Here is a 23,346-nt window from a genome sequence, read left to right as displayed (position 1 = left end):
AGGACGTGCTGCCCGGGCCGGGGCTGACTCGGGGGGGAGAAAGGGCCGGAAGCGCGAGGGCCAGCCCAGTCCCCGCCCTGGTCCTCCCGGGCTTGCACAGCGCCTCGGACAGGCCACCCAGCTGAAACGGGGATGACTCCACCTGCCCACCTGCCTTCCAGGAGGCTAAGGGTCATGGGTGTGAGAGGCAGGACGTCCCTGGGGGGAGCCGGTGCCTGAGGCTGGAGGCCAAGCACTGGGCTCGGTGGGCCCGTCTTGGGCGCTGAGGCTGCTCCCGGCTTGGGAGCGTCCCCGGGGGCAGGGATGGTCCAGGCCCGGAAGGTCAGAACCGAACTGGAAAGCTCTGGCCTGGGATGGCCCCGCCTGGGCCCTTCGTGGGGCCAAGACAGGGAGAGTGGCCCCAGCCTGCACGTGGCTGAGCTCCCAGCTCGAGGGGACCCCCGCGCACACACCCGCGTCCGGCCCGCAGGCACGCTGGGGGACGGTTGTTTGCAAGCCCTGCCCACCTGCCCGGCGCTTTAGCCGAGTTGTGGGGCTGGGACTGGACTCGGGGGTTCCTGGCCACCCCACCCCTGGGGGAGGTGGCAGGGGCCACGGCCGGAGGCAGCTCGGAGCCAGGCCCGCCGAGCCCCAGCTCCAGCTGCGCCGCTCTCGAGCCCTGCGACTCGGATGGAGCTTGAGTCCAGCCTCAGTTCTCTCATCTTTAAAATGGAGGGAAGCGGATTTGGCACAACAGATAGGGCGTCCGCCTACCACATGGGAGGTCCAGGGTTCAAACCCAGGGCCTCCTGACCCGTGTGCAGCTGGCCCATGCACAGTGCTGATGCGCGCAAGGAGTGCCCTGCCACGCAGGGGTGTCCCCCGCATAAGGGAGCCCCACACACAAGGAGTGCGCCATATATGGAGAGCTGCCCAATGCGAAAGAAAGTGCAGCCTGCCCAAGAGTGGCACCGCACACATGGAGAGATGACACGACAAGAAGACACAACAAAAAGAGACACAGATTCCTGGTGCTACAGACAAGACCACAAGCAGACACAGAAGAACACACAACAAATGGACATAGAGAGCAGACAACTGGGGGGAAGGAAGAGAAATAAATAAAAAATAAAAATAAATCTTTAAAAAAATAAATAAAATAAAATAAGGAGAAGAGCCGCTAGCCCCTGGGGTTGGAGAGAAAGAAGCCTGATAAGGCGCCCCCTGCAGGCTTGACACGCAGGGCGTGTCAGGCACTGTTGTCCGGCTCAGGCCTCTGGGGCTGGACCGAGCAAAGGGACAGGAGACCTTTGAGTCAAGGTCCTGCCGGCCGGGCCGGAGGGGCGGGGACAGGCGGGGCTCGAGGGCAGCATGCGGTGCGCCCCACGGCTCAGGCACCTGAGCCCGCACCCAGGGCACGGCAGCCCGGCCCTTCCTGCTGGGGCCGAGGGAGACCCACAGCCCCCACCCGGGGCTCACAGCCAGGCCCCGGGCTCCGGGTCCCAGGCCCCCTTCGTCCTGCCCGGCTGGATCCCGCCGCAGAGGGAGCCCCCCACCCCGCACAGCAGCCTCGGGATGCCATCTTCTGCCTGAGCCCCTTCTCATGCCCAGACCCAGGGTAAATTCTGTGCCCAGCCCACAGCCCCCCAACTCCCCAACTCTCGCTCCTCAGCCTGCTCCCCTCGTCCACTCCAGCCTGCTTTCCCTTTCTGGGTCATCTCAAGCCTCAGGGCCTCTGCAGTGGCTGTTCCCTCTGCCTAGATGCTCTTCCCTGCTCTCAGCTGGGTTGGTTCCTGCTTGCCAGGTAGATCTTTGCCAATGTCACCTAAGCACGCCCTTCCCTGACACCCAATCCCAGGTGGCCTCGAGGGATGCTGTCCCTTCTGAAAGTGCTGTCCCCAACCACAGTCTCCTCCCAGGCCTTTGCCTGGGGGCCCTGACGGCCCTCCTGGCCCCTGTCAGCCCACCTCTCCCCTGTGGCCCTATTCGAGGATGTGGGAGCAGGCCCCTCCAGCTCACGGGGCAGGGCGGGCGGCAGCCGAGGCCCCTTCCCTCCATCCCTCAGCCAGGGCCTCTGCCCAGAGGCTGAGCTCATGTTTTGGGAGGCAGCCACTGTCCTGATTCCCAGGGTACACCCCAGCTCGCGCCCCCCCGCTCGCCACTGCCAGGCTCTGGCCCCCGGCCAGGCCCTTCCGGAGGGGCCCTGGCGCCTGCCCCTCGCTTGTGGCCCTCTGCCTCTGACGGGGACGGCACCTCTGGCATCCTGGAGAGCAGATGGCCAGAGCCGCAGGGTGGGTGGGAGAGCCGGAGGAGCCAGAAGGAATGGGGGGGGGCATCCTCCCGGGGGCCCCCACCAGCCCCTCCTCTCAACACTCGTTACACGAGACCCGGGGCAGGAACAAAAGCAGCTCTGGCCGGAACTCTCCCTGTCCCTCTCCCAGGGTCTCACGGCCTTGGCCAACCGCTCCCGGCTCGCCACCCCCTCCCTCCAGCTTGGGTGCCCCCCTTGGATGGGCAGAGGCAGCAGCAGGTGCCAAGGGGGGAGGGAGGGCACCGCCGAGCCCGGCCACAGCCTTGAGCCGCCGTCTGTCCCCACGTCGGGCCCTGGGGTCCGGCTGGCCAACTGACCAGGCATCTGCAGGGTGACCACCCCCTCTCTAGACCAGCTCTGCTCTCTGGGGCTCCAGAGGACAGGGCAGTGCAAGCAGGAAGCAACCAGCATCCTCCGAGGGCCTGTTAGACGTGTGCATAGAAAAAAAGACGGGAAGGAAATGTGCCGGTGACGGCCATGGTCAGGGTAAGTGGGTGGTAATGGGTACCGATCACTTTCAAAACGTTCTGCAGTCAGACTGCAGGTGGGTGAAAGAAAAAGGAATGAGCCTTTAATACAGGCACCATCACTTTATAGACCCATTTGATCCCATAAAGGGAGATCCCATTTGTAGATGAAGAAATGGAGGTTCAGAGAGGTTAAGTAGCTTTCCCAGGGTCACACAGCAGAGACAGAGCTAAGAGGGGCAGGAGAGCTGAATCAGAGCCAGAACTCGGCCACTATTGATCAGGACAGGGTGGTGAGGAAAGAACCCAGAAGGCGCCATGGATCCGTCTCCCTAAAGAGCACACTAGCCCCAGCCTGGGCCTGGCTGGGGTCCTTTTCCAGCCAGTGGGCCATACATCTGCCCCGCGTGGGACCAAACTCAGCTCACTTCCTGCCTCGGCCCATCTCTTCCCCCACCGTTGGCTGGTCCCGCTTCCTCCTCTTTACAATTACAATTCCCATAGCCTCGCGGTCCCATCTGCCCAGTCCCGCCTCCTCCCGGCTACCTTCCCCGACCACCCACCCACGACTGCCAGCCTCGACCTGCAGGGCCCAGGCAGTGGGCAGACATCCCCCAGCCTCATTTCACATCTCGCGCCACCAGACTGGCCTGCTTCTTCCTTCCGAGAGCCAAGCTCACTCCTGCCGCAGGGCCGAGGCGTCCCCCAGAACCTCCTTCGCCCTGGTCTTCTCGGGCCTGGCTCCTTCCCATCACTCAGGAATAACCTCCCACGCGTCAGGAAGGATCTGCCACCTAGAGGGAGCGCCCGGGTCCTCACACGAGGCCAGGCCGGGCAGGGCCTGCCTGCCTAAGGCCTGACCACGGGCCTTGCCCCCTGCTCCCGCGGCCTTCGGGCTGCTGTCGGGCTCTGCGTCTACCCACACCTTTGGCCCAAGCTTCCCCAGATCCTGCCCGAGGGTCCTGCCAGGCTGCCCAGCTGCCCTCCGGCTCTCTTTGTCTCTCCAAACTTCTGCGCCAATCAGGTGGCGATGAGCCGTGTCCTACCTCACCGGCTGAAGTGTCATCAAAAAGCAAGGCTCTAGGAAGCGGACTTGGCCCAGTGGTTAGGGCGTCCGCCTACCACATGGGGGTCCGCGGTTCAAACCCCGGGCCTCCTTGACCCGTGTGGAGCTGGCCCATGCGCAGCGCTGATGCGTGCAAGGAGTGCCATGCCACGCAGGGGTGCCGCCCGCATAGGGGAGCCCCATGTGCAAGGAGTGCGCCCCATAAGGAGAGCTGCCCAGCGCGAAAGAAAGTGCAGCCTGCCCAGGAATGGCACCGCACACACGGAGAACTGACCTAGCAAGATGACGCAGCAAAAAGAAACACAGATTCCCATGCTGCTGACAACAACAGAAGTGGACAAAGAAGACGCAGCAAATAGACACAGAGAACAGACAACTGGGGCGAGGGGAGGAGGGAGAGAAATAAATAAATCTTAAAAAAAATAAAAAGCAAGGCTGTGACAGAAGTGGCTCAAGCAGCTAGGCACGTGCCTCCCACGTAAGAGGTCCTGGGTTCGGTTCCCAGTGCCTCCTAAAAAAAGAACGGCAGACAACAAGCACAGAAACAAGGGCGCCATTTCGGGGAAGAGGGGGAGTAAAAATAAAAATAAGTAAATAAGTAAGCAAGGCTTTGAGCCCAAAGAGGTTCATCACAGCATAAGGCATCAAAGTGAAAAATAAGAAACAAATTCAATTTTTAACTGCAGAGAATGAATAAGAAAATGTTTCTAAGCCCTTCTATTGCACCCTCCTGGATTTTAAAACTTCCAGCGGCTTCCTCCCGGTACCGGGATGCAAGGTCCTGAGCTGCCCACGCCTGTCACTCCCATCGCCCCAGCTCGCTCCGCCTCCCCTCGCCCCCTCCTGGCTCCTTCTCCCTGTCCCAGCCGCTCCCGTGCTCTCCCTCCCTGCACCCAGCAAGCTCCTTCTGCCGCTGAGCCTCAGAGCGCGCTGTTCTCTCTGGGATACTCTCCCGCGTCACCCTCCAGATCCCGCTCGTGCATCCCTGCGTAGGGGGGCCCGTGTGCACCTCCCCGACCCGCCGGGCTCTTGTTAGGGGCTCCCCCACACCCAGCCTCCCCGACCCGATGGGCAGCCCCGTGGGAGCCAGCACCACACGGGGTTTACTCCCAATCAGAGGCCCGGTGGCGGGACAGGGTCAACAAAGCAGGCCTTTCCTTAACGTTCACTGAGAGAACAAAGCAGTCCCCAGCCTAACGTACGTGCGAACTTTTTAATGACGTGGAAAAATGCACCAGGGCACATTAAGAGGACAAAGGCAGGCTTTCGGGTGGTACATGATCGCAAACAGGTAAGAGAAACGTGGAAGGAAATATACCAAGACACCCACAACGGCTGCCTCTGGGAGGCCGATGCCCGCTCCCTGCAGCACACCTTCCCAACAGTCACAGGGGGCACATCTTACTTTTCAGCTCAGTGAGAGCCAAGGCCCAGCCGAGCTCTGCCCTGCACAGCACCTGGTCCCGCAGGGGCCCCCTGCCCCCCAGCAGGAAGACTAGGTAGGGGTCGGCTAAGGAAAGGTTCAAGAGGCTGGGGGTGCGTCACAGACAGGAAGATGGGGCTGCTGGCACCACTGGGATAGCGTCAGGCCCAGGAAGGACACTGAGTGGGGGAAGGGAGGCAGGGGGAGGCCGGGGTGGGCAACCGGGCTGTGTTTCCAGGCTGAGTGAGCTTGGGCAAGGCCGTACCTCTCAGAACCTCTATTTCCTCACCTCTAAGTGGGGGCCGCAGGGGTTCTCTCCTCCCAAGTCAAGGGAGCCTGAAAAGGGGACGATGCACATAAAGCCCCCATCAGGGCCTGTTCGTTAATTAATTGTTAAGAGGATCACAGTCAGACACGAAGAAGCACTTCCAGCGATCCACCAGCCGCCCAGGCTGATGGGAGCTGCCAGGGCCCCTGGGGAGTGTCTGGAATAACCGTCCCCCTCACCCCCAATCCCCTTGGTCCCCCGCACCTTCCTTGGAGCCAGTGGCCACCGCGGAGGCTGTGGACGAGGCCGAGCCAGTGGACGTCCGGCCCACGGGGCTCGAGTGCTTCCCCCCGCGGCCGGGGGGCTTCAGGCCGCTGGGCTTCTGCATGGCGGTGCTCCTCGGGGGGCGCGCGGGGGTCGGCGTGGGTCACCGCCTCTCTGCCATCTTCGCTCACCTGCGGGTGGAGAGCAGGGGAGAGCTCAGCACAAGGTCGCCAGACGCCGGGGACCCCCAGAGCACCCCGAGGCAGACCCGGCGCCTTCCCCGGGCTCCAGCAGCCCCTACCCTGTGAGGCAGGGAGGGCCACCATATCTTTAATTAGACAGGGAAACTGAGGCATAGAGCAGTGGCAACGGAGCCAGGGTCACGCAGCGTGGTGGCGGGACACGGGTCCTGGGCTGCTGGACCCCGAGGCCTGTCGTGCCCTCTCTGTCCGCCTTCTGGGTCCAGGGGAGAGACTCGGGACCAAACTGGCCTGGGGGTCTGCGAGGGTGGCACCAGGACCACCGGGTCAGGACAGCCATCCGCAGGCCAAACACAGTTCTCACCAAAAGCGCAGGCTGGAGCGGATTCTGACCCAGTGACCCCCAACCCCTGGGACCGGCCGACAGCTCGCCGCCCTCCTGACGTGGGCTGGGTGAAGCAAAAGCCGGCTCAGTCCATCCACTAACGGTGCCCCTTGCCACGCAGGCCACGTTCCGCTGCAGACGCGCTCTCCCAGCCCCTGCCCGCCGTCCCCAGGTGTGGGGACGTACCCACAGACAGGCGGTGACCTCACTCCCCTCTCACACCTGTGTGGGCCGCCTGCCCCAGTGCCACAAATGTGGCTGTCTGACGTTCTTTTATGAATCCCAAAAAGATGATATTCTTAAACTAATCTATTCCTGGAGGTGTGGCACCCTCTGATTGCATTAAGTTCAGCTGCAGATCCTTTGATTAGATTACTTGATAAGATTGTCAGGGGTTCTTAACAAGAGATCCATGAGCTAGAGTTGAAATTCAAAAAACACATTCTTTGGGGATGTGTTGGTACGGGTGTGATGTATTTATTAAACAATGCACAGTAGAGTGTGGACTTAGTAAGGGGTCCGTGGGGTCTGTAGAACTGAAAGGTTAAGGACCCTGCTTTAGGGCTTCTGATTGGGCTCCACCAGCAGGCGTAAGCCAGCGGGGGCCCCGCCCTCTCGCTGGGTCTGATAAAAAAAAAAAAACAACACACAGAGAGAGACTGACACACAGAAGGAAAGGAAGCTGCAATACTGATCCTACCACGTGGGAGCCGGCCGCGGGAAAACAGAGGGACCCCGTGGGCTGAGGCAGGTCCCCACGTCTGAAGCCAGCAGAGCAGAGAGGACAGACAGAGGCCCCCAGGCGCTGGGCGCGTGGACAGCTCGGCTGGGAGAGGCGCCCTGCCGTGCGCCCGCAGTGATCAGCTGAGCGCAAAGAGCAGGCCAAGCAGCCAGCCTGCAGGAGGAGGCTGCACAGAGCCAGCCCTAAGTCCTGAGCTCCGCAGGGGCAGGCAGGGGCTTCGGCAGAGACTGGTGAGAACGCATCTCTGAGGGTGCCCTGGTTTGGACATTTCACGGCCTCAGGACTGTAAGCTTTTACCCCAAATAAAATTCCCGCCCTAAAAGCCAACCCATTTCTGGTACTTTGCATCCGCAGCCTTTGGCAAACTAAGACAATGGGCCCGCCACGCCCCTCGGCCTGCCTTACCACGGTGACAGCTTCACACTCGTTGACAAAATGAACAAGACACATCTGTGACTCAAGAGCGGCGCAAGCATCCACGTGGGGACTCTGAGAGAGGGAACCCCTCCAGCATCCAACGGGGCTGACCTGTGCACAAGACCAAGGCCAGCACGCTGGGCCTGGCTGCCGGGGGCTGGAGGGGAGGCCAGCTCAGCCCCACTCCCCTGCCCCCCTCTACACACGACCCCTCTGCACCCTGCACAGGGCGTGCGCCCCAGGCGCCAGGCTGGTGCCGTCCCAGGGTTGCAGGAAGGACTCGGCGTCTGCCCCGGGAGGGGCACATCACCCCCTCAGGACCTTGGGAACGGGGCAGATGGATTTCCTCGGGGCTGGACTCACAGGCACGGGTGGCCGTATCGCCGCCCCACCCTTCTTTACAAAACCTGCATTCTCTTGCAGAGAACGCTTGCTTCTCTGCATTCTTTTTTGTTGTTGCTCATTTTAAAAATGTACTGAAGTATGTGATTTATACACGAACATACATAAACAATAAGTCTATAGTAAAAGTTGTGGACTTGCAAAACAAACATGCATATCATCATTCAGGGTCCCCGTACATCACCCGTCCACAAAGACCACGTACTGTTGCAAAACATCTGTAACAAATTATGAAAGAGCATCGTCGAAGTATTACTAATAGTCCTTATCTTACATTTAGTGTGTTTTCCCCCAACGCTCCCTTTTTTTTTTTTTTGGTTATAAACCACACAATTTATCTAATGTTGGTACAATCAGTGGCATTTGGTATAATCACAGAGTTGTGCATTCATCACTTCAATCAATATTAGAGCATTTGCATTACTCCAAAAACCAAACAAAAAACCCACTAGCATACCCATATGTTAGCACTACTAAATAGAAATCCAATGGTGTGCTTTCACCATTTTTATTCATTTCCAGTATTTACAAACAAGTTTTTACAAATTCTGCACAGATTAAACCTCAGCTTTCCATTCTCTAACCACATCCTATTCTCTGGTGACTTATATTCTAGCTACTAACTCCATGAGTTTGCTCATTATATTCAGATCATAATAGCAAAATCATGCAACATTTGTCCTTTTGGGCCTGGCTTGCTCAACATAATGTCCTCCAGGTTCATCCACATTGCCACATGCCTCACAACTTCATTTCTTCTTACATCTGAAAAATACTCCATCATGAGTATATACCAGTTTCTTTCCACATTCATCGGTGGATGGGCACCTGGGTTGTTTCCATCTTTCAGCAATCCTGAGTAATGCCGCTATGAACTCGGTGTGCAAATGTCTGTTCCTGTCCCTGCTCTCAGTTCTTTTGGGTATATACTCAGTAATGGTATTGCCAGGGCACGTGGCAAATCTATATTCAACTTCTTTAGGAACTGCCAAACAGTCCTCCACAGTGGCTGTACCATTCCACATTCCCATCAACAGTGGGAATAAGTGTTCCTATCTCTCCACATCCTCTCCAACACTAGCAATTTTCTGTTTTGTTAATAGTGGCCATTCTAGTAGGTGTGAAATGATATCTCACTGTAGCTTTGATTTGCTTTTCCCTAATAGCCAGCGATGTCAAACATTTTTTTCATGTGATTTTTCGCCATTTGTTTAATTCTTCAGAAAAATGTCTATTTGGGTCTATTGCCCATTTAAAAATATATTTTCTTTCACACTCTGTCCAGGGTTTTTGTTTTGTTCTGTTTTTGAGGTGCTGGGGCCAGGTATTGAACCTAGGACCTCGTTTGTGGGAAGCTGCCACTCAACCACTGGGCTACACTGGCTTCCCTGAGTCGGTTTTTTTGTTTTGTTTTGTTTTGTTTAGGAGGCACTGGGGACCCATCCCAGAGCCTCCCATGTGGGAAACAGGCGCTCAATCGCTTGAGCCACCACATTCACTCCCTTTTTTGCCCATTTTTTAATCAGGTTATTTTTCTTTTTATTATGGAGTTGTAAGATCACTTTATACATCATGGATATTAGACCCTTCTTGGATGTGAGGTTTCCAAATATTTTCTTCCATTGAGTAGGTTGCCTTTTTATCCTCTTCACAGTCCTTTGAGGTGCTGAAACGCTGACTTTTGAGGAGGCCCCATTTACCTACTTTCTCTTTTGTTGTACACGCTTTGGGTGTAAGGTCCAAGAAACCACCCCCCACCAGACAGGTGTTTAAAAGGTTCCCCCACGTTATCTTCCAGGAGCGTTAGGGTCCTGGCTTTTACGTTTAGGTCTTTGATCCATTTTGAGTTGATTCTTGAACAGGGAGTGAGATAGGGGTCCTCCCTCATTCTTTTTCGGTTATGGATTTCCAGTTCTCCCCAGCGCAATTTGTTGAAAAGACTGTTCTGTCCCAGAAAAGTAGACTTGGTAGGTTGACCAAAAATCAGTTGACCAGGGAAGCAGCTGTGGCTCACTCAGCTGGGCTCCCGTCTACCATATGGGAGGCCCTGGGTTCGTGTCCCAGGGCCTCCTTGTGAAGGCAGGCTCGCCCGCACACTGAGGAGAGCTGCCTGGCCCACAGATGGTGTGGAAAGCCAACTCAGCAAGGTGATGCAACAAGAAAGGGGAGACAAGCAAAAAAAACCACAGAAGAGTGTGCAGCGAAAAGACACAGAGAGCAGACAGCAAGCAAGCCACAGAGGGGAGGGGAAATAAAATAATAAATATAGATACAGAAGAACACACAGCGAATGGACACAGAGAGCAGACAGTAAGCAAAAAGCCATGGGGGGGGATTTTTTAAAAATCAGTTGACCACAGAGATGGGGGTCTATCTCTAAATTCTCAATTTGATTCCATTGATCGGTGTGTCTATCTTTATGCCAATACTGTGCTATTTTGACCACTGTAGTTTTATAATGTAATTCAAGGTCAGGAAGCATGAGTTCTCCAACTTCACTCTTCTCTTTTAGCATGTTTTTGGTTATTTGGGAACCCTTTCTCTTACAAATGAACTTGGTAATTGACTTTTTTGTTTCTGTAAATAGGCTATTGGGATTTTGATTGGTATTGCACTGAATCTATAGATCAATTTGGGGAGAAGTGACATCTTCACAATGTTTAGTCTTCCAATCCATGAACACAGATTATCTTTCCATTTGTTTACATCTTCTTTGATTTCTTTTAGCAGTGTTTTGTGCTTTTCTGAATACAGGCCCTTTACATTCCTGGTTAAATTAATTCCTAGATATCTGAGTCTTTTTGTTGCTACTGTAAATGAAATTTTTAAAATTTCCTCCTCAGGTTGCTCATTAGTGTATAGAAACACTACTGATGTTTGCCTGTTGATCTTGTATCCTGCCATTTTACTGAAATCATTTATTAGCTCTAATAGCTTTGTTGTAGATATTTCATTATTTCCTAAACAAAGGTCATGCCGTCTGTGTATAGTGAGAGTTTTACTCCCTCTTTTCCAATTAGGATGGCTTTTATTTCTTTTTCTTGCCTAATTGCTCTAGCTAGAACTTCTAGCACAATATTGACTAACAGTGGTGACAGTGGGCATCCTTGTCTTGTTCCTGATCTTAGAGGGAAAGCTTTCAACCTTTCCCCATTGAGAACAACACTGGCTGTGGATTTCCATGTATGCCCTTTATTATGTTGAAGAGCTTTACTTCTACAACCATCTTTTGTTTGTTTGTTTTTGTTTTATCCTTTCCCGCCCCCACCCTGCTGTTTTTGCTGTCTGTGTCCATTTGCTGTGTGATCTTCTGTATCTATTTCTCTTTTTGTCTTCTCTTCTTGTCTTTCTTCTCTAGGATTCACCAGGATTCGATCCTGGGGACCCTTGATGTGGAAAGAGGTTCCCTGTCACCCACGCCACCTCAGTTCCTGGTCTCTGCTGCACTTCACCTTGACTCTCCCTTTTGTCTCTCTTTTTTGTTGGGTCGTCATTTTGTTGCAAGACTCACCTGCGCAGGCACTGGCTCACTGCACGGGCACTCAGCTCACCGCGCGGGCACAGGCTCGCCACACAGGCACTCACATGGGCACTCGGCTCAACACGTGGGCACTTGGCTGTTGTGCAGGCACTCACGCAGGCACTTGGCTCACCACACAGGCACCTGGCTCACCGCACAGGCACCTGGCTCACTGCACAGGCACGCTTTCTTTTTTTCCACCAGGAGGTCCCAAGGCTCGAACCCAGGTCCTGCCATACGGTAGGAGGAGGCCCTATCACATGAGCTACATCCACTTCCCTCTATAACTATGTTTTGAAGTGTTTTTTAATCAAGAAAGGATGCTGGGTTTTGTAAAATGCCTTTTCTGCATCAATCAAGATGTTCATGTGTTCGATTTTTTCCTTTGATTTGTTAATGTGGTGTATTATATTGATTGATTTTACATTGAACTACCCTTGCATACCGGTAATAAAATCCACTTGATTGTGGTGTATAATTCTTTTAATACGCTGCTGGATTAGATATGAAAGTATTTGGTTGAGAATTTCTGCATCTATGTTCATTAGAGAGATAGATCTGTACTTTTCTTGTAGTATCTTTTTTTTTAAGATTTTTTTTTAATTTATCTCTCCCCATCCATGCCCACCCCCACCCCCCAGTCGTCTGCTCTCTCTGTCCATTCACTGTGTATTCTTCTGTGTCCACTTGGATTCTTGTCAGCAGCACCCAGAATCTGTGTCGTGTTTTTTGTTGCATCATCTTGCTGCGTCAGCTCTCCACGTGTGCAGCACCATTCCTGGGCAGGCTGCACTTTTTTCACACTGGGCAGCTCTCCTTATGGGGTGCACTCCTTGCGCATGGGGCTCCCCTATGCAGGGGACACCCTTGCATGGCACAGCACTCCTTGTGTGCATCAGCACTGCGTGCGGGCCAGCTCATCACACGGGTCAGGAGGTCCTGGGTTTGAACCCTGGACCTTCCATGCGGTAGGCGGAGGCTCTATCCATTGGGCCAAATCCGCTTCCCGTCTTCTAGTATCTTTATCTGGCTTTGGTATTAGGGTGATGCTGACTTCATAAAATGTGTTGGGTAATTTTCCCCTTTATCAATTTTTCAGAAGAGTTTAAAAAGGATTGGTATTAATTCTTCTTGAAATGTTTGGTAGAATTCACCTGTGAAGCCATCTGGTCATGGACTTTACTTTGTTGGAAGATTTTTGATGAGTGATCAATTTTCTTTAAATGTGATTCATTTGTTAAGTTCTTGTATTTCTTGTAGCATCAGTACAAGTTGTTTATGCATTTCTAAGAATTTGTTCATTACATCTAGGTTGTCTAGTTTGTTGGCATATACTTTCTCATAATAACCTCTTACGATTCTTTTTTTTTTTAAAGATTTATTTATTTATTTAATTCCTCCTCTCCCCCGGTTGTCTGTTCTCTGTGTCTATTTGCTGCGTCTTGTTTCTTTTGTCCGCTTCTGTTGTCGTCAGCGGCACGGGAAGTATGTGCAGTGCCATTCCTGGGCAGGCTGCACTTTCTTTCGCACTGGGCAGCTCTCCATATGAGGCGCACTCCTTGCGCGTGGGGCTCCCCTACGTGGGGACACCCCTGCGTGGCACGGCACTCCCCGCGCGCATCAGCACTGCGCATGGGCCAGCTCCACACGGGTCAAGGAGGCCCGGGGTTTGAACCGCGGACCTCCCATGTGGTAGACGGACGCCCTAACCACTGGGCCAAGTCCGTTTCCCTCTTTTTTTTTTAAGGGCACCAGGACCGGGGATTGAACCCAGGACCCCATATGTGGGAAGCCAGCACTCAAACACTGAGCCACATCAGCTCCCCTGAGTTTGTTTGATTTTTAGGAGGCACGGGAACCAAACCCCAGGACCTTCCATGCAGGAAAGCAGGTGCTCAACCACTTGAGCCACAACCACTTCCCTCTTATGATCCCTTTGACTTCTGTGGGGTCAGTCGTAACTTCATCCCTTTCATTTCTGATTTTATTTATTTGCATCACCTCTCTCTTTCTTTGTTAGTCTAGCTAAGGGTTTGTCAATTTTATTGCTCTTCTCAAAGAACCAGCTTTTGTTTTTGTTGATTTTCTTTTTTTTTTTTTTTTTTTTTAAGATTTATTTATTTATTTAATTCCCCCCCCCTCCCCTGGTTGTCTGTTCTTGGTGTCTATTTGCTGCGTCTTGTTTCTTTGTCCGCTTCTGTTGTCGTCAGCGGCACGGGAAGTGTGGGCAGCGCCATTCCTGGGCAGGCTGCTCTTTCTTTTCACGCTGGGCGGCTTTCCTCATGGGCGCACTCCTTGCGTGTGGGGCTTCCCCACGCGGGGGACACCCTTGTGTAGCAGGGCACTCCTTGCGCGCATCAGCGCTGCGCATGGCCAGTTCCACATGGGTCAAGGAGGCCTGGGGTTTGAACCGCGGACCCCCCATATGGTAGACGGACGCCCTAACCACTGGGCCAAAGTCCGTTTCCCTGTTGATTTTCTCTGCTGTTTTTTTTTGTGCTCAATTTCATTTATTTCTGCTTTAATTTTTATTATTTCTTTCCATCTGCTTGCTTTGGGGATGGTTTGCTGTTCTTCTTCTAGTTTCTCCAATTGTTCAGTTAGGTCTTTGATTTCAGCTCTTTCTTCTTTTTTAATGTAGGTATTTAGGGCTATAAATTTCCCTCTCAGCACTGCCTTCACAGTATCCCACAAGTTTTGGTAAGTTGTGTTCTTGTTTTCATTCGTCTTGAGATATCTACTAATTTCTCTTGCAATTTCTTCTTTGACCCACTGATTGTTTAGGAGTGTGTTTAGCCTCCATATATTTGCAAATTTTCCCTTTTCCCACCTACTATTGATTTTCAGCTTCATTCCATTATGATCAGAGAAGGTACTTTGTATACTTTCAATCTTCTTATATTTATTGAGAGCTGTGTTGTGGCCCAACATGTGGTCTATCCTGGAGAAAGATTCATGAACACTCGACAAGAATGTATAACCTGCCTTTTTGGGGTGCAACATTCTGTATATGTCCGTTAGGTCTATCTCATTTATCCTGTTGTTCAAGTTCTCTGCTTCCTTGTTGATCTTCTGTCTAGTTGTTCTAACTATTGATGTGAGTGACATGTTGAAGTCTCCAATTATTTCTCCCTTAAGTTTTGCTAGAGTTTTCTTCTTGTATTTTGGGGCACCCTGGGTAGGTGAATATATACTTATGAATGTTATTTCTTCCTGGAGGATTGTTGCTTTTATCAATATACAATGACCCCCTACATCTCATCACTTTTTTGCATTTAAAGTCTGTTTTATCTGACTCCAGTATAGCTACCCCTGTTCACTTCTGGTTACTATTTGCATGAAATATCCTTTTCCACCCTTTCACTTTCAGTGTATTTGCATCCTTGGTCTAAGGTGAGTTTCTGGCAGATAGTATATGGATGGCTCATGTTTTCTTATCCATTCTGTCAGCCTGTGTCTTTTTACTGGGGAGTTTAATCCATTCACATTCAATGTTATTACTGTAAAGGCATTATTTACATCCACCATTTATTCTTTGGTTTTCATACGTCATATCTTATTTTTGTCCATCTTTTTACCCTTTTGGTTACCTATCAAGTCTTCACTTCTATACTCTCCTTCAAGCCTCTCTCTTGCCTTTTTTCTTCTGGCTGCAGTACTCCCTTGGGAGAAAACCCTGCAGTGTTTCCTGCAGAGCTGGATTCTTGTTCATGAACTCTCTTAGCTTCTGTTCATCTGTGACTATTTTAAACTCACCATCATGTTTGAAGGAGAGTTTTGCCAGATAAAGATTTCTTGGCTGGCAGTTTTTCTCTTTCAGCACCTTAACTGTATCGTACCACTGCCTTCTCTTCTCCATGGTTTCTGAAGAGAAATGTGATGTTTGTATGTGATGTTTCACTTCTCCCTTGCTGCTTTCAGAATTTTCTCTTTATTTTTGGCATCTGGCATTCTGAATATTATGTCTTGGGGTAGTTCTATTTGGATTTATTCTAACTGGAGTATATTGTGCTTCCTGGACACGTATTTTCATGTCTTTCACATGAGTTGGGAAATTTTCAGCCATTACTTCCTCAAATACTCTGCCTGCCCCTGGGTGGTGCAGGAGCAATGTCCTCAGGCTGGCCAAGCCGCACAAACCTTCTCAGACGCTGTTCTCCACTCCTCTGCCTCCTCAGGAACCAGCCCAGGGCAGTAGGGAGGGTGCTTGAAAAGGCAGATTATCTTAGCTGCCTGCTGGCTCTCAGGGCAAACAATATCATAGCCCCCCTGGCTTGGAACTAAGGGACCCCTCTAATGCAGCAAAGTCCGTGGGCTAAAATCAGAATCTTCTGTAGGTTATGTGCCCCCCTCTCCCCTTTCTTAGGGAAGAGGACCCCTGCAACCCCCTCAGCCTGCAGCCTCTGCAGTCCACAGCTGCTGCAGTCCACAGATTGCTGTTTGCTCCCAGGGAGGGGGGATGGGCACCCACAGCTGCTACTGCAGCTTAACTCCCGGGATTGTTCAGCCAGCTGAGACTCCTTTCCTTCAGCCTTCTCTTCCGTGTGGTGTCTCATGTTCCCTGGTGTCCTGGGCCCCAGAAGAGCCCCCCAGACAGCCTCCGCCTGTCCTCCAGCTATTTTTTCTGGGAAAGAAGTGATTCCTCTGCCTCTCTAATCCTCCACCTTCCTTTCTCCATTCTTGTTGCATGTGACCTATGAGTGGCTGACCCCATGTCCACTCCTGGAGTAGACACGTGACCCAGCCCCACCCCACCCAAGCCCCTGTGGCTGGTCAGGGCAGACCACTTGACCCCAGCTGAACCTTGGAGCTTCAGGGCCTGGACTCCAGTTGGAACCTTTAGGAGGAAGTGCTCTCCTGGCCCTGGGGCTGCTGGGGTATAGGACAAAAGTCAGGTGTCTCGGGGGCCATCCCCATCCCTACACAGGAGAGCCTGCCAGGATCAGGGGAGCAGGGGCAGTGGCTGGATCCAGCTGAGCCTGAAGCTGGTGACCTGAGATTCACACTTCCATCAGCCAACAAATCCCCTCACGCACAAACACTGTTTTCTTTTCTTGCCTAAGGCTATTTGAAGGATACTGTCACTCACAACCAAAAAACGTTCTAATAAAGAAACCAACTGACAATGCTCACAGCAGGAATATCAGAGTGTCCGCAGAACAACCCTCGGGGCAGCAGGAGGAGTCGGCCACCCCGTGACCTGCCCTGGCACAGCCGCGGGAAGGCTCAGCTCCTCATGCCGGGGCTGTCAGCCACAAGAGCTGAAACAAAAGACCTTCCCCGAGGCACGCGGCGGGACCTTCACGCCCAGGTGAGCTGTCAGCAGCACCGCCGGACGTGCCTGCCAGTCCTGAGCCTGCCAAGCCCAACATCCCAATGCCCCATCGCCTCCCGGGGCCTGTGAGTCACCTGGTCAGGCTGGGAGCGAGGCTGCTCCGTAAAGCCTGGCCTCCAGGTGGCTGGTTGGCTCGTGAGCTGGCCCGGGGGGCCCAGCCATCTCGCCCTGTGACCGGGTGGGCCGGGTCAGCAGCTCCAAGCCTGCGAGGAACTCAAGGAGCCAGCAAGGGTGAGAGCGGAGGCTCCAGGCACACCCTCCCACCCTGTGGGCCACCCAACTGCCCTCCCACTCCGGCGGCTGGACCAGGGTCCCCTGTGGCCTGGGAAATCCTGCTGCAGAGCCTAACGTATCTGTGAGGCAAGGAGAGGGGTCGGAGCCAGGGGTGAGGCCCCTCCCCACCCCCTGCCCCCTTCTATATCCTAAAACCTTCCCAGAGAATGTTATCTAATAAAGGATTTGTATTCAAAATATATTAAAAACTCTTAAAACTCACTAATAGAGACAAAAAGACTATAAAAAAATGAGCAATCTTTACTCTTACTATATAAAGGTTTTGAATGTTTTAAAAATGAGCAAAAGATCTGAACAGAGAGAAGCAGATGTGGCTGAGGCAACTGGGCTCCCCCGCCTACTACACAGAAGGTCGTTGGTTCGAATTCCGGTGCCTCCTAAAGAAGACAGCAAGCTGACACAGAAAGCTAATACAACAAGAGACACAAGAAGAAAAAACATAACGAGAGACATAACAAAGCAGGGAGCAGAGGTTCCTAGCGCCTCCTAAAGAAGACGGCAAGCTGATGCAACAAGAGACATGGGGAGGAAAAACAATGAGAGACACAACAAAGTGAGCAGAGGTGGCTCAAACGATTGGGCACCTTCCTCCCACATCAGAGGTTCCAGGTTTGGCTCCCGGTGCCTCCTGAAGAAACCAGAAAGAAGAACAGACATAGCAAGTGAAAAACAACAAAGGGGGGGGAGGGATAAATAAAAAAAACAAATCTTAAAAAATATATATATTTGAATAGATATTTCACAAAAGAAAACATGCAAACAGCCAATACGCACACAAAAAGATGCTCAACGTCATTAGCCTTTAGGGAAATGAAGATCTAAACCACAAGGCAATACCACTTCACCTGTAAGAACGGCTAAAATTAAATTAAAAAACAAAACAAAACAAAAAACCTGACAAACAAAAATATATTAAAAGATGAAAATGTGGAGCAGCTGGATCACTCAGACATTGTTGAAATGAAAAATGGTACAAGGCCTCTGGAAAGCACTCTGGAAAACACCATATGACCCAGCCACCCAGGAGAAATGAAAGCATATGTCCACAAAAAGACTTGGACACATACGCTCAGCGCAGCTTTATTCCTAACACCCCAGAAGTGGAAACCACCCAACTATCCATCCACTGGCAAGCGTACAGGTACAGCCACACAGTGGAACACTACGCAGCAGTCAAAAAGCACCTGATACATGTAACAGCAGGGGCAAACCTCACAAGCACGGCTAAGTGAGAGAAGCCAGACAGAAAAGACAACTTTGTGCATGATTCCATTTATGTGAGATTTCTAGGAAAGGTAAAACTACAGACACAGAAAGCAGAGCAGGGGTTGCCAGGGGGAAGGAGCAGGGATGACAGCAAACGGGCACGAGCAACCTTTCTGGATAGGGGAAATGTTCTAGACCTGGATTGAGGGGGTGTGGGGAGAGGGGCATATGGGAATCTCTATTTTTCAATGTAACATTTTGTGGGATCTATATCTTTTAAAAATAACTAAAAAATTTATTTTAAAAAACTGGATGGGGTGATGGCTGCACAACTGTATAAGCACACAAATACTCATCAAATCGCACACTTAAAAAGGGTGATTAGTATTGTATGTAAAATATCTCTCCATTTTAAAAAGCATAAAAATATAAAGCCCCTCGAGCCTGCCGACTCCAGGAGGAAGCGCTGTGTCAGGGTGTGGCCCTCGCGGCACGCCTCCCCCCTGCCGCCGCCTCCCCTGCTCCAGCCTCACTGGCCCCTGGCCCTCTTGGATCACTCCCCAGGCACGCTCCGGGCTCAGGGCCTTCGCACACGCTGCTCCCACTGCCTGGAATGCTTGCCCTCAAACGTCCCCTGGCTTGTGCCTCACCGCCTGCAGGTACCTGCTCGGGGGTCCAGCAGGCCAGGGGCTGGGGGCTGGTTTGCCGCCCTACTCTTCATCCTGACCGGGGTGCCTGGTGCATAATAGGTGCACAGTTAATCGCTGTGGAATGAGTGACAGCGGCCCCAAGGAGGCCCAGCCGTCACTCTGGAGGTGGTGAGCGACCCAGCTGGCCGTCTGACACCCTGCTGTAGGTGCAGCCCACCTGGCTCCCCTCGAGGCAGAGACCTGACACCGCAGGCTCCCCAGCCGGCCTTGCCACGGATGACCCTGCCTTTCTCCACCCGCGCTGGACACCTGCCCGCCTCCGAGCCGTGGCCTGTGCCTCTTCTCCCGCCTGCTTCACTTCACATTCGAACCCTCCTGGCCTTGAACACCCAGCCCGATGCCTCCTCCTCCAGGAAGCCTCCCAAGCGTGTGAGGCCCACTGAGACGTCAGGATCACATCTGAACGAGGAGGAGCGACCTTGTGTCCTCCTCTTCACCTTGCCCCCTGGGTGGCCCTGGGCAGCCTCGGGTGGAAGCACAGCCTCTCCCCTCTGGGAATCCTGCCCCAGCACGGTGCCAGGCACAGAGCCCGGGATATGGAAGTGCTGGGTCCCCGGGCAGCCCTGCTGAGGCCCACGGGACAAAGGCCACAAACCCTTAGGATGCTCCTCCTGGGGGAAGCTTCCGGAGACTCCCGCAGCTGCCCTGCTGCTGCCCAGCCCCCAAGGCTGCCAGCAGCCGCCGTTACGAAGACCCTGGTGGCGCCAGGCCCCGCAGGGGCGCGGCCTCACTCGTCGCGAGGCCCTGGCTCGGCGGCGACCACCCCACAGCTGCAGTGTGCGCGCTCAGCAGAGGTCGGGAACTTACCCAGAGTCCCGTGCTGCCAAGCGGCTGCGCTGAATGGGCTTCCGCCCTGCCCGAGGTCCCTGGAACAACGTTTGTGAGACCCCTGGCCCCGCGGGGAGGGGGGACGCCCGCCCGCTGCTCTGACAAAGGAAGCCAGAGGAGCTGGCGGGAGGGAGAACCAAGGAGCCTTTCACGGTGGCCGCCGGCACCCGGGGGGGGCTGCGGGCAGCGGGGACGGGCGGGAGGCAGAGCTGGGGGCAACGGAAGGGGAGCAGGAGAAGCGGCGAGAAGAATGGCTGGCGGGCAGCCCCTCTGTGACTCAGCCTGGGTCGTGGGACAAGGGGCTGGGGCCGTGGCCTCCTGGCCACACCGCCGCCACGGGGAGGGCGGGGAGGCAGGGGAAGGAGGAGGCAGAGCCTTCGTGCAGCCCCAGGTTCAAAGCCCAGCCCCGACCAGAAGGGCTGGGTCACCCTGGCCCAGGGACAGCCTCAGTTTTGTAGCCTCTAAAATGGGATGAAAGCACGGCTGCCTGGGGGTGGGGGGGGGGGCTCCAGGGAAGAGCCAGAAAATGCACCCATGGCCCCTCCCCACCACAGTCACCCTCCTCCAGGGACCGGGTGGTGGGCGGGGGCGGCGTGCAAGCCAACAGGCCCCCTTTGTGCCGCCCTCGCATGCCGCGGACGAGCTGGGCTGCGTTTCAGGGTTTCCATTTCAGCCGCCCCGGGGCGGCGGGCTGCAAAGTTTCCGCGGGGACGAGGCCCAAGGACCCGCTGCCAACAGGCAGCCTGGGGTGTGGCCCCGGCAGAAGGGGGGGCAAGGTGCCAAGTAGGGCAGCGGAAAGCCCATCTCGGGCCTGCCAGCAGGGGCGGAGAGGGGGCGGCACTGAGGAGCGGGGGCCCCGGGCCAGGAGTGCCAACCTGCTGCCCTTCGCCACCGCGCCCTCCTGCTGGAGTGGCAGGGGGCATGGGCACCCTACTGCTGGCCGAGGCCTGCCTCCCCCGAGAGCAGTGGCCCTCCTCTGGGGGCCCAGGGGCGGTCGGGGTGCCACCTGTGCTCACCCACCGCCTCTGGCCGTCATCGCCGGGCCTCCTGACCTGAGCCTGTGCCCCTGTGCCTGGCCCGGCAGGCAACCAGGGGTGGGCTTATGCAGCCCACTAGGGACGCTCACTGCCGGCCTTGATGCATGGCCCTGGGGGGCCCAGGGTGGGGTTACCCCAGGAGCAGAGGCACAGAGCGGGCTCTGCCAGGTCGACCAAACAGCGGGGCATTTGGGGGTGTCCCCAGAGCCTTGGAGGGGCCGGCGGGGGTCTCCACCGAGGGCACGAGGGCCGCCGTCAGAGGAGCATGTCAGCCCATCGGCGCCGGGGAGCTGCTGAGGAGCACGGCCGGGGGCTGGGGCGGCTGGAGGCCGCTGTGCTCCCCGAGGGAGGCGGGGACCGGGCTGGGCTGGGCAGGGGCAGGGGCTGGGTGGGAGCGGGGCAAGGAGAGAAAGGCTGCAGGTTTGGTGGCAAGGAGGGTGGGGAGGGAGCGGGCAGGAGATGGAGGGCCACGGGTGCCGCCGCAAGAGGGAGACTGCCCAGGGGGTCCGAGGAGACTCAGTTAGGACATGCTGGGTGTGAGGTGGCGGGGGGCCGAGGGCAGGGTTCCGGGAGGCAGAGTCGGGGGCGAGGCTGCAGGCAGTCACCCCAGGCAGCCGAGGCTCGGGGGCACGAGGGCGCAGAGGCCTGGGCAACCCCCCCGCTGAGTCACAGGAAGTGGGGGAGGAGAGAAAGAGGACCCAGGGCACCTGCTCCAGGGCGAACTTTACAGGGGATCCCAGGAACAAGGGAAAGGCCAGTTCAAGCCACCAGGAGCCCCCACTCCACACCCAGTCGGATGGGCAAAAAGGCACAAAGCCTGCCGGGAGCCAGCGTCTGTGAGGCTGTGTGGCGTCGGGCCCATGACAGTGCTGGGGCAGAACGGCAACGCGGGGGGCACACCTGGAGACCCACCCGGTCCTCAGCAGGTGCACGCTGGGCACACACCACTGGGCACGCACCACCAGGCACACGCCACCGGGTACATGCTGAGAGGCACACAACACCGGGCACATGCCACCGGGTACATGCTGAGAGGCACACAACACCGAGCACATACCAGCATGCATGCCAGGCACATGTCACCAGGCACATGCCAGGTAAATGCCATCAGGCACATGCCGGGCACACGCCGCCAGGCACACGCCACCGGGCACCTTGGCTGGCGTGGCCCAGGAGACACTTCCAAGGACGCTGACTGCAGCGCGTTATGGACAGCAGGGAAGTGTGTTTGGGGGGTTAGGACTGGGGTGTGACTAGGACCGGGCGGTCACTGGAGGCTTCATTTAAGGTTTCCTTCTTATGTACTATGGGTGACACGGTCGTCACTGTACCCTTGCCTACCCATTTTTGAGAGCCTAAAACATTCCATAATCACTTTTTTAAAAACATACATACATTACAAATAGACAAGGGTGAGGGAGAGGAAACAGCCCCCCTCCCCACCACACCCACCCAGAATGGGGGCAGGCCCTGCACGGCATGACCCCACAGGTGCCGGCCACCGGCGGTTCCTGAGCTGACCGAGGAGCCCCTTCCTGGCTGGACCCCTGCAGGCGCGCCCCATGGGGCGTCCCAAGCCCACACTCGAGGAGGCCGGCACGGCACGGGCTCCGGCCTGCTGCCCGCTCCCACCCAGCCCAATTGTCAGCATCCGACTCTTGGAGAAACCGAGGCCCTGAGCACGTTAGCAGCTTGACGAAGGACGCCCGGCGGTGAAGCTGGAACCCCACGTCCTCCTGGCCCAGAGGGCGGCGCAGGACTGGGCGGGCCCCTCCTGCCAGTCTGGAGCCACAGCTCCGAGCCTCACGCCAGGCTGCCTGTGTGCCTCACCCCGCGCCCACCCACTGCCCTGACCCGGTCAGTGAGGCCCAGCGGGAAGCCAGAGCCAGCCCAAGCTGTGCGGGCCAGTGGCGGGGGGCTGCCCAGGATGGGAAGGGGGGTCGCTGCTGAGGGTCCCGAGTCCCATGAGAAGAGAGCCGCTCCAAGGGCCTGGCAGCCATCCAGCTGGCCGGGAAAGCCAATACCTGAAGCTGGGGCTGGCAGCCCTGTTGCCCCAGGGCAGCTGGGCTTCGAGGAGGAAAGGAGGGACGAGGGTGGGAGGACACAGAGTGGGCTTTGCCGGCTGGTGGGAACAGCCAGGCAGGGCACCCCCGGGGCTGAGCAGGGAAAGGACAGACAGGTCCCAGGGGCCCAGTCGATGCCCAGCTCCTCTGCCATCTGAGGCTGGGAGATGAGCGCGGGCCAGGAGCCCAGACGCCGGGATTCCACTGCCCGGGCCTCGTGCCTCCGAGCCTGGGGTTGCAGCCTCCCGGTTCTTCCCACCCCGTCGGCAGGCCTGCCGGGCTTCCTGATCGGGACAGGCCAGGGGCCCGGCCAGCTGCCCGAGGGCTCTGTGACCACCCACAGCCTCAGCATCCGGACGGCCGGGCCCTCCCGTGGCTGGCCCACGAGGCTGGGCGGGCAGCAGCCTCGCTCTGCCGGCTGGGATCCCA

General features: G+C 55.4%; 1 protein-coding gene across 1 annotated transcript in view; it reads right to left on the bottom strand.

Annotated features, from left to right (window-relative positions):
• The window catches only part of CLIP2 (CAP-Gly domain containing linker protein 2), an 88,880-nt gene that overhangs the window by 55,247 nt on the left and 10,287 nt on the right, over nucleotides 1–23,346 (bottom strand). The window contains 1 exon segment of the mRNA XM_058285946.2: nucleotides 5,779–5,969. Within this exon segment, the coding sequence (XP_058141929.1) occupies nucleotides 5,779–5,902 (124 nt within the window). The 5' untranslated portion in view covers nucleotides 5,903–5,969.

Source organism: Dasypus novemcinctus, chromosome 23, assembly GCF_030445035.2.
Source record: "Dasypus novemcinctus isolate mDasNov1 chromosome 23, mDasNov1.1.hap2, whole genome shotgun sequence".
NCBI classification, from domain to species: Eukaryota; Metazoa; Chordata; class Mammalia; order Cingulata; family Dasypodidae; genus Dasypus; species Dasypus novemcinctus.
The sequence above is the reverse complement of the archived record's forward strand: the minus strand, read 5'-3'. Positions and strand labels throughout refer to the sequence as shown.